This window comes from Crocuta crocuta, unplaced genomic scaffold (assembly GCF_008692635.1).
Source record: "Crocuta crocuta isolate KB4526 unplaced genomic scaffold, BGI_CrCroc_1.0 scaffold1304, whole genome shotgun sequence".
Classification (NCBI taxonomy): Eukaryota; Metazoa; Chordata; class Mammalia; order Carnivora; family Hyaenidae; genus Crocuta; species Crocuta crocuta.
Genome location: NW_027531278.1, coordinates 405,657 through 416,691, shown reverse-complemented (window position 1 = coordinate 416,691; position 11,035 = coordinate 405,657). Strand labels below are relative to the sequence as shown.

Below are 11,035 nucleotides of genomic sequence, written 5' to 3'. Positions count from 1 at the left end.
CATGGAAGATTCACTTACCTGAAAGGGCAATTAATCTAGATTACTAAAAAAATCACTTTGCTTTGTGTGATATTTTGAAATATCCAGATTAAGAACACCTCAAAATACTCCCCATCGCAGTCACGAATGTAAAAAACAAAGCAACTAGTGCTAAAAAGAAGACAGAGCTAAAATCATTTTTTAACGAGAAAAATCACACCCTGCCTTGCACACCCTCTACTGTGTCTATCTGCTTCAACTGGCTGCTGCGGTATTTTCATTACAAAAGAGTGTTTTATTCATAGAACTTTTCAAATGTGCACCTGCTATCACATGTAATCTCAAAATTGTCAAACATGTCAGGAAGACACAAGAGCGCTCTCCCTCTCCTTCCTGCTACTTTCAAGTCTCATTCTAACAGTTCAGGAAATGCTTGGCACTGTAAGCGCTCACGCGAGCAACAGTACGTATCCTTCCTATTGAGCTGACTTGCACNAGTTAAGGTTCCCTGTGCTTCCAGGAACTAAAGATCAATGCTCAAACCTGGATTTTTAAAATAGCTTCCAATATATAGCTCTTTGGTAAGAAAACCTTCTTTTAAACCAAAACCAAACCAAAAACGCTCCCTTAAATATCAAGTTGTATTCATGTAACATCCTGTCTTATTTTCAAAGCGAGGGGCTTTAGGTTCTTCCTTAAGTTGATCATGGTGCTGTGACCAAGTGATGGCCGAGCACTAAACCCTGGAGTACTTCACCTTGGACATCATTATCTTTATATTTGTTTCAAAGTGCTTTTTCATTTATGATTTCAGGATCACATTTAAAGCTTCCTAAGTGTTTGGCATGAAGGACCAGCAAGTGCCTTGCCATATAGGAGACATCCCAGAATGCCACTGGCAGCAGAGGCAGTATAAAGAACAGACCCTAAGACCTCTAATGAATGACCCAGGATTGCTCACTCCGTACACAGATGGCATCCGCCGGGCCTTGCCAGCTCCAGGAGTCTCTGCTTTTGTTTTTAAAAGCATGTAACTGAATAAAATCCAAAAACCAATTCACAACATATTCCAAGAAAACTGGGATATTAGCTGTTGGCTCATGATGCAAAGAAGTAATCAAATAAAAGGGAATAATCATTTCACTGGGATGACATGCTCTGAAAGGGTCTGCAACCGAGCCACGAGCATAGCACTGGAGAGCCAAGGATGGGGCTGAAAGACCTGTGCAGAACTTTCTTCCTAATGGCCCGGGGTCAAATGATAATGCTGGAACCTCATTGCTCTTCACCACTTGGCCAGAAATTAGACCATTTCTGGATAACCATTTATTTTGATCTATCAGTGATTCAAACAACTACTTTCACTGTGCCAAAGCACAAGTTATTCAAGCAACTTCTTGTTGTCATCTGATTCAGATGTAATTAAAGGACAGAAAGAATTACTACCTCATCTTGCCAACAAGAAAATTGAAACAGAAAAGGCAAATGACTCACAGGCGGCAGCTAACCAAATCTGCAAGAGAAATATGAGCAGATCCTAACTGGTAAGTTCCACCTGGTCTCCTTAGAACACGACTTGCTAGGGAAGGGCACCCGAGAAAGAGGCTTGTGGCAGAAGAACCTCATGCTCAGACCCTCGGCCTGTTTTGACAAGTGGGTCACGTGATGATCCACCAAGCCTCGCGGTAATACATGAGTCCAAATAAACATACCACTACTGCACCAACAACGAGGGGCTGATTTATGGAGCCATCGTTCCCATAATGCTTTTCTATGGAAACAACACCCATCACTGCTGACCTCAAAATACTACACTGTCTTTAAAGCAAGTAAACAGGGGTGAGGCATGGAAGAAGAGAAGAGGTTCTGTGATGGTAAGGTTTGGCCTGTTCCTTTCTTTTTTTTTTTTTTTTTTCCTTAAGGCCCCAAGGTGTCAGCAGGGGCTGGTGTGGTGCCTGGGGTTAAAAACTCACATATTCAGAGGTACCTTCTCCTCTGCTGCTAGATGACATCTACTGGGACTTGCATCCCGTTGTGAAAGATGCTACTGGCAAGCTGAAATTCTCACGCGTGGAGCCAATAGGACCAACTTCGCAGGGCTCAGAACTACCTGCGTCAGTAGAGTAGCAGCCGGACGATGCTTCTTGATGCCAGCTGGAGCTGACCTCTGAGAGACACGAGCGTCCGGCTTTATCCCAGCACAGCAGGGTCCCTTTCTATCACCTTGTGGTCTGTTCTGAGAACATGGGATTGGACTCTCTTTGGGCTGAACGTTAATACCGAGAAACATATACGTGTAACATTTGCAAGTGATGCCTGGTGAGCTGTTCCTAAATGCTTTGTTTTTATAATAAACAGTCAAAGGGGGGAATGTGCTCTTATTCATTTTGAGGGGACTAATATTTAAATACAGAATTCTTCCTACTGATAAGGCAACAAATAGGACTTAAAAGTAAATCCTTATATTTGGTATCTCCCTCTCTCTCTNTGAACTGGGATCATAAATAAGGCATTTAAGGTAGCGTTGATTAAAACAGAAACCAAAAAAACTCAAGGTGGGGAGTGACAGAATTCCAGTTTGGGTCTAATGGTGACATTATCTTTTTGGTTTGTGATGGAGTGCACTAGTCTTCATCTTTTATCAACTGGAGGTAATAAAACAAATGTACCATATTCATAATCAAAACAAAATCATAGGATATTAGTCTTAAGAAATCACAGTGCCTGAGCAAAGGGTACATCGTCCAGATCTACCTGTGAGAACCACTGGGACAGATGACCTCCAAAACCCTTCTAGCTCTTTCTGGGGTTGGCCATTATTCTCTTCTATTCTGTTATTATTCTATTTTATTATTTGATTCAGACTGTAGTCTTCTGATCCTTAATACCTGGAAAGGAAGTTTTCTCACCAGAAGGTTTATCCTGGTGTTTGCAAAATGATCATCTCGCTGTATTTGGATCCCAACCTTGCCATTTGTTGGGTGATCTTAGCTCAGTTACCTAATGCTTCTTATGTGCCTGCTTCACAACTATAAAGTGGAGACGCCACTGTCCATCTCTGAGCATTGCCCGGAGAACTAAATGGAAAGCACCTAGCACATGTTTGGACTAACATAGATGCTCACTAAAGCGTTACTATTACCAATGAGTGAATTTGTTACCATTAAATCCCTGACACCCACCATGCCAAAGCAACATGATAGGCCACTGCCTCTGAAAACAAAAGTTAGAGAGGTTGTTAGGGGCACATCCTGTTCAGAGGGTATAATCTCTTGCATTTCTCTTTCCTTTCAGGGTGTGAAGACATCCAGCTGGCAACGCATCACATAAAGGGACACCAGGAGTAGACTCAGGCAAGGACTACAGAGTGTGAAAATTCTATCTATAAGGTTTTCTTCCTATTCAGTCAAGCTGACAGAAGAACAGGTGTTAGTCCTCGCACGTGGTGACAACAGCATGTCTCTTTAATAGGAACTATTTCCCCAAGAGATTTTGGAAGCTTGATCCTGAGGAAAGAACCATTCTTTCTAGGACCTTAGATGAACAAGGGTCTTTGGTTATTTTTTTTGTAAACCCCCATTGACCTTTACTTATCATTCAACAGTAATGTGTCTTTTTTCACACAAGAAAGTACTGAATCTCTTACTTTACAAGTAATATCTAGACCATAGGAATTTTCTCCTCTACTTGTCGCGCCTCCCATTTTTTCAATTCTGGAGATCACACCCAGAGGAACATCAAGTATTAGAGCAGAATCCTGTAATGGACAAAAACGCAAAAGTCAGTATTTCTGTCAGTATCATTAAAACATCAAAAATGTCTTTTTAAAAAAAACATACGCTTTAGGGCACTTTTACCTTGGCCCTTTTACCACTTTTTATAAACAAAAATATGATATAGATTACACATGAAAGAGCAAGCATTACAATAGCCAGTTACACAACCGAATGCATCCCCAAACATGTGCCACTGTGCACTACCTCCAGAATAAAGACTAAACCCCCAGGCACACACAATTCAAGGGCCCCACAGTGTCACTTCCAGCTTGTCTCTGCAGGCCTTTCTCCACACTGTTCTCCACTCCAACTAAGGGAATACCTTCAGCGTACCGCAAGCACGGCATGGTGTTCTCTTTGCCCAGGATCTTCATCCTTCCCAACTACCAGGTGTCTTCTCCCCATGGCTCAAGCCCTGGCTCAGGAAACATCACCTCTAACAAAGCCCTGCTTCCTAATTAGAATTGACCACTTCCTCCTCTGAAGTTCCAGAACACTCGATTCAGATTGCTGCTACACCACTTGCTTCACTCTGTCTGCCAGAAATTCATAGGTCTATATTCCCCGCACTAGAAACCAGACATCTGGAAGGCACGCCTAGTTTAGGTGGGGGTGCACTTCACGAAGTTGAAGGGCCTGAGGGCATAGCCGTGCCGCTCCATCATTCCTTACCCAATACTGGGTGCAAGGAGTCTATACAACTGCTGGCAAGACAGAACCACATTAGTGAAATCATATCACAATCATCACGAGATGACAGCAGCCGCCATGCACGGAGTAACTCATCTGTGCCAGGTGCACAGGGGCACTGCAGGCGTCATCTTTCTGATTTTGTCCTCACTACCATTCTGGATGCTGGTGTAGTACTCCCGGGTCCTGACATGGCAATCAAGGCTTAGGAAATATGGGGAAGGGTTAACATTTGAGCCAAGGTCTAGGGACAGGCATTAAAAGAGCCAAACACTCCCACCCTCTGATTCCATAACCGCATTCTTAAGAGCTTGGCCTACAGCTACTGAATGACAGGAGGAACAGCTGTATGCGTGAAGATGCTCCCTGGAGCCAGAGGTGGGCATCAGGGTGCAGAAAAGTACTACTAGTCAACAAGATGGACTAAGCATACAGCTACTAAAATAATTACAGTGTGTGGAAAAATAAGCTTACGTGGGAAGAAGCAGCATATAAAATACACAGACTACAGTAATATAAAACTCACATGGACAAACACAGGGAGGCATACACAGAGTTTTAAAATCCAATACTTCCTTTATTGCTGTGATTACTCTGGTAATAAAGAAAATATTTTAAAGGTGCTTACTGAATTTTTGTTCTTTAGAAGATGTCCCTTTGGGGGATACAAGGAAAGTTTAAGTTTTACTTCCAATACTTCTCCTTTATACAATACAAAAACTAAGCATTTATTTATAAAATATAAATACAGCTCAGAGGTATTTAAAAATTCAAAAGGTCTAAGAATGTGGTACATCCACGCCACGGAATACTACTCAGGTACAAAAAAGAATGAACTATGGACACACACACCAACCTGGAAGGCTCTTTGGAGCATCATGCTGAGTGGATGAGGCCAATGTCCAAAGGTCACACACTACAGAAGTCCATTTAGGACATTCTCGAAGTGACAAAATTATAGAGATGGAGAACAGAGGACTGGTTGCCAGGGGTTGAGGGGAAGGAGGGTGTGGCTGTACAGGGGCAAATGATGGAGTTCTTGGACACTGGCAAAATGGCTGCTTTCCTTGACTGCTAGTGTGTGGTGACGTGACTGGATACATGGGATCAAATGTCATAGAATTGTATGCAGAAACATGAAAACATGAGTGCATGAAACAGGTGAAATTCAAGTACAGTTTTGTGTGATAAATTTCCTGGTTTTGATCAAGTAGCATAGTTATTGGAGGGGCTATAGGTATTGTACTAGTTTTCCAAGTTCCTGAGCATTCATAATTATTTCAAAATAAAAAGGTAAAGGAAACATAAGAGCACACTTATCACAGTGTAGAGAAGAGAGCACAAGTTCTTACGCTGCACAAAATTGGTTCAAAGTAGAGTTTTGGCATTTATTAGCTGAATGGCTTTGGCAAGTGATGGTACCTCTCAGCCACATTTTCCTGTCAAGTAGGGATGATTAAAGATCATGGACTTAAGCACCTGGCATGGCGCCTGTCATTTGGTAGCTACAAAACAAAGGAAGTTATTATTATGATCACAAAGACCATTTTAGCATTTGGAAGACATAACTGTGCTCTACAAAAGTAGTGGATCAGTATGCCCTCACGAGCAGCTAGAGGTCTCTTTGTACCCATAAGGAGGGAAATTTCAGTTGTTGCCATGGGGAAAGACACCTCACTACGGAACTCAAACCCAAGTGCCTAGAGAAAAGGAGATAGTACTCAGTAACTGTGTATATGTATAGCTGCATATTATCATGTATTTACTTCTCCATCCAATCTAGTTATTGAAAACATACTATCAGGGGAGCCTGGGTGGCTTTGTCAGTTAAGCATCTGGCTTCAGCTCTAACCTCATGGTTTATGGGTTCAAGCCCCGCGTCGAGCTCTGTGCTGACAGCTTGGAGCCTGGAGCCTGCTTCAGATTCTGTGTCTCCCTCTTTCTCTGTCCCTTCCCTTCTTACACTCTGTGTGTCTCTCTCTCCCTCTCTCTCAAAAATAAATAAAAACCATTTTAAAAGTTAAAAATAACATAAAAGAGAAATACACTATCAGGCAGTCTGTTTAGATTGAGATTTAGGAGTGTCCGACTATATGCTTAAATGTCAAATTTACACTTATAACTAAAAATACACAGATTAGACACTAAATAACAGTCTGATACTCTAACATGAAGAAGGCAGCAAGAATACAACCGAAAAAGTCAAAGAATTAAAAGTGAGAGGAGACCTCACTGTCCTTTGTCCTTGTATGGAGGAAACTCTAGAGCTCTGATTACCCTGACCCAACAGAAAACAGGCCACTGAGGGGAACCAGCAAGTTCTTGACCAAAGGCACCCATAGTTTAATGAGGCTACTTGCCATGTTCTCCCCGAATGACAGGTTCAAGATCAGATAACCCAGCAGGCCAAACTGGAAGATCTAGGAATAGGAAAATTAGCTTAAGTCTGTAGAAACCTGAGTTGTTACTACCTAAATATGATTAAACATTTAAGAATTCTCAAAGGCCCATTCTAACTCAAAATTCTTTACGTCTAAGGATCTAAAGTAGTGGAGAAGTAAACAGAAGAACTCAGCAGAGATGCGTGTGTTTACCTTCTCCCTTGAGTGTATACGGAGTAACAGAAACTGCACTGGACGCCAGGAACCACAGAGACAAGGAAGATGCAAGTGCAGCCTCACAGAGCCCAGGGCCCAATCCGGGAGAGAAGACACAAGGATCCAAATAGCCCTGCCACCAGGCCGCAATTACCAAGAGCCACAAAAACCAAACCAAACCAAACCACCCACATCCAGCCAAATGGGCCGAGAAGTCAGAGGTGGGCAAAACAATTTCCTATCGATTGGGTCTCATGAAAGTTCTGCGGCAATGGCGATGTTCAAGATGATCCTTACAGGATGGAATGATAGCAGCTGAGAGATTTGCCTTCCCCAAACAGGTAACAGTGACATGAACTACACATGTAGGAAAGTATGGGGATTTTGGAGGAAAAAACAAAACAAAAAAACAAGCCGGTCAGGTTTACTAAAGGATGGCAGGGGAATTCCCTGGGGAGCACCCAGGGCTTGGATCAGGGTGAATGGGATCCACAGAATGTGTTTTGAGAAGAGGAGCACAATGATAGACCAGTGTTTTCCAAACATTCATTTGGCAGTACTGAGTACTGTGCACTAGCAAGACGGAGGACTACATCCATTTCTTGGAACCCTGGAATCTAATGGTTTGGTGAAAGTTGAGAGGGTAGGAGAATCTGAGAGCCAAGTGACCTAGGTGGGAAGCAAAAGAAGGAGACAATGAGCCACTAGGGTGGTTTAGGCCCAAGAATGACTCAGATTTAGGCCCAGACGAGAAATGTGGTCTCACCAAGAGACGTGAAGAACACAAAAAGGAGTTCTGGAGAAACACTGTCACTTTGAGATACACTGGGCTGGAGGTTATGATAAATTAGTCAAGTATAGATAACCAGGAGGCAGCTGGAAACACAGAACTGGGAGATATTCCAAAGGCCCCTCAAACTCAGAATGTCCAGAACTAATCACATGATGTTTCTCTCTCCCAATTACGTCTTCCCATCTCAGTGGCTGGTGCTCCATCTACCCAGCTACAAAAGCTGGAAACCTAGGACTCATCTTTGACATCCCCTTCTCTGGTATCCCTATCCAATCTCTCACCTTTACCTCTTAAATCAGTCTTGAGTCTGTCAACCCCTCTCCACTTCTAGCAGCAACTTCTCTGGGCCACTGCAATAGGCACAGCATTCCCTTTGCACAGGCCCTCGCTCCCCTTAGAGTCTGCCCTCCACACAGCTGATTACTTACAAAAGTCAATCTGAAGCTGTATCATTCCTTTGCTTAAAGCACTTCCAAAGCTTCTCACTGCTCAACTCCAAACACCTCCATCGTTAATGGGGTCTACCAGGCCTTGGTCATCTGGCCCCAACCCCCTCTCCCTTCCACTCACTCACTCACTATTCTCCCCACCTCCAACCCAGCCACCCACTCACCCCTCCTTTCCTGTTCCCTNCCAGATCAGGGGTGAAACATCATTTTCTCAGGACAATTTCCCAGGCTCCTCAAACAACTGCACTCCTGTGCTACTCACATGCAACAAAACAATTTGTTGTTATATAACTGGTGTGAGTGTCTGACTAATGCCTGGCAGTCCCATCAGAACTAAAGCTTCCTGAGGGAGAGACTGTGTCTGCCGTGCACACCACTGGATCTTGGCAGCTAGAACAGTGCTCGACACACAGCGGCCTCTCAAATGGTCAACAAATAAGGAATGAAAGATTGGGACCGGAGCTATAGAACTAGAACACAACTGATGACTGGAAAAGAAAAGGGTGAGGACACAACTCTGGGGGCAATATATATCTAGGAGGTAAGAAGGGAAAAAATGGGTGGTAATAAAGGCAAAATGGCAGAAGTGAGAGAAGAGCCAAGAACTGTGGAGAAAATTACAGAGGAAAGGAGGAGTAGTCAACAATATCAATCACTGCACAGAAGTTAAAGAGTTGAAAACTCGGGGTGCCTGGATGGCTCAGTCCGTTAAACATCTGACTCTTGATTTTGGCTCAGGGTCATGATCTCACAGTTTGTGAAATTGAGCCCCATGTAGGGCTCTGTGTTGATAGTGTGGAGCCTGCTTGGGATTCTCTCTCTCCCTCTCTCTCTGCCCCTCCTCTGCTCTCGTGCTCACTCGCATGCTCTCTCTCAAAATAAATAAATAAACTCTTAAAAGAAGTTGAGAACTCAACCAAGCCCACTTGGAATTGGGCAGTGAAAAAAGACTTTCAATAGGGAACAGAAGGGAGACCACAAAACATGAAGCAGTTAATAGTCCGGAAGTAGAAGCAATGAGTGTGGACTAATTTTTAAAGAAGCCCCCTAAATAAGGGGAAGAAAGAGGGTGGTAGTGTCAGAAGCAGGTAGCAGGGATCCAAGCCATGGAGACTTGAGCAAATCTGTGGGGCAGGGTGGGAGCAAAGGAGCCCACAGACACCACAAATGGAAGACACAGAATGACTGGAGGGGCACTAAGCTCCAGAGGAAGTAAAAGAGGAAAGGAAAAAAGGTTCAAGTAGAGGAATTTTGTTTTCAAAAAGGCAACTAGTCCCTTCCTCTCAGATGAGAGGAGGAGGAAAGGATGGGTGAAAACAGACATTAGCGGGTAGTGGCATGGGTATGGAGCTCAGGGAGGAGGGCTTTTATCTGTTCAGCAGAGCAAGAGAGGCGGTTGGCTAAACAACATGCAGGGTTTGTCAGTGACACAGTGGGTAATGGAAGAAATCAACCTGAAATCACAAAGAACAGCCCAAGTGGGAGGAGACCCTGAGGTCTGAAAGTCTGTACTTGTAAAGGCACTAATGAAGTAAATCTACTTTGTGACTTGCACAGCAGGGCTCAGTAGCCCACAGACTCTCAAGTTTGGGGACTAGAAAACAAGGAATGATATGGCAACAAGGGGCAAGTGAACCGAAGGTGTCAGCAGGCATGGTTTTAATCTGAACACAGTATTCATTTTGCAGCAGTAACATTAAGAGGATTCAATACTGAAATTTACCAGAATACCTATGGTACAGGTCCTACGTTCCCGCTGAACTTCCTACCTACAGACACGAGAGGATGTTTTATCATGAGAGTCTTTTTAGCATTACGTAAGCTCCCTTAAGAAGAAAACAGGTGCTAAATCTATTGGCCTGAAGAACCTAAAAAAGGACAAAATTGAAAAGCCTCCAATGGACTTTCTTGAAAAGAAAAATATTGCAGGAATCCTTGTTGGTCATCCTCATAATGAACGAGACAGGCCTTCCCTCTGGGAAAAAATACAGATGGGGCTCTGACTGTCCATAACAGAAGCGAAGGGTGGTGTCCAAGGCTTACAGCTCCAACTGCAGCCAGCAATAGAGACCACAGAACCGAAGTGCTGCCACTCTTGTTAAATGCCCAGTTTTTGGCTGGCACGATACCCAGCACCTGCTCAAAGATCATTTCAGAACTGAGTCTTTGAGAAACAGAGTCTGACGGACACACAGGCCATCCATTCATCTCACTTCTCCAAGTCCTGTCTGTATACTGGTAAACCATCAAAAAGCTAAGGAAACGGACCTCATTTTTCTAGTCCCTCAAAGAAATACATTTACCAAATAAAGATGAACGTGTGTCCCATATCCTTGTAGAGGGTCTTAAATGGGACTAAAGAATCTTTGGGTAATACTCTGCCTGGAGAATGGAATTACTGTGTTGCTATCTTTCAGAGAGATTTCTCCTTGAATTAATCCAGGAAGAACACACGGTTTCGGACTTACTGTCAGAAAACGGAAGGTGCGTGCACAACACCTTTCTCATCTCAGCATCGCTCAGTTGGAAGGCCCAAAAGCCTGCACTCGACTAGCTGCCACACATCTGCTGTAGTCCATTCTAATTTAGCAAGGGGTGTGTGGGTGACCAGGAGTGAGAATACCAACTTTCAGGTGGGATTACCTGTGTAGCAAAGGGGAGATGGGGTCACTTCAGCTGGGTGGTATATCCACAGATATTTAGGTTATTCTTTATAAACTATCTTAAATATTTCAAAATAATCTTTTAGTA

General features: G+C 43.4%; 1 protein-coding gene across 1 annotated transcript in view; it reads right to left on the bottom strand.

Moving 5' to 3' along the window:
* MTM1 (myotubularin 1) overlaps window positions 1-11,035 on the bottom strand; it is a 74,913-nt gene that overhangs the window by 52,001 nt on the left and 11,877 nt on the right. Inside the window, exon 4 of the mRNA XM_077771214.1 lies at window positions 3,626-3,736. Within this exon, the coding sequence (XP_077627340.1) occupies window positions 3,626-3,736 (111 nt within the window). The remainder of the gene's footprint in view (window positions 1-3,625; window positions 3,737-11,035) is intronic.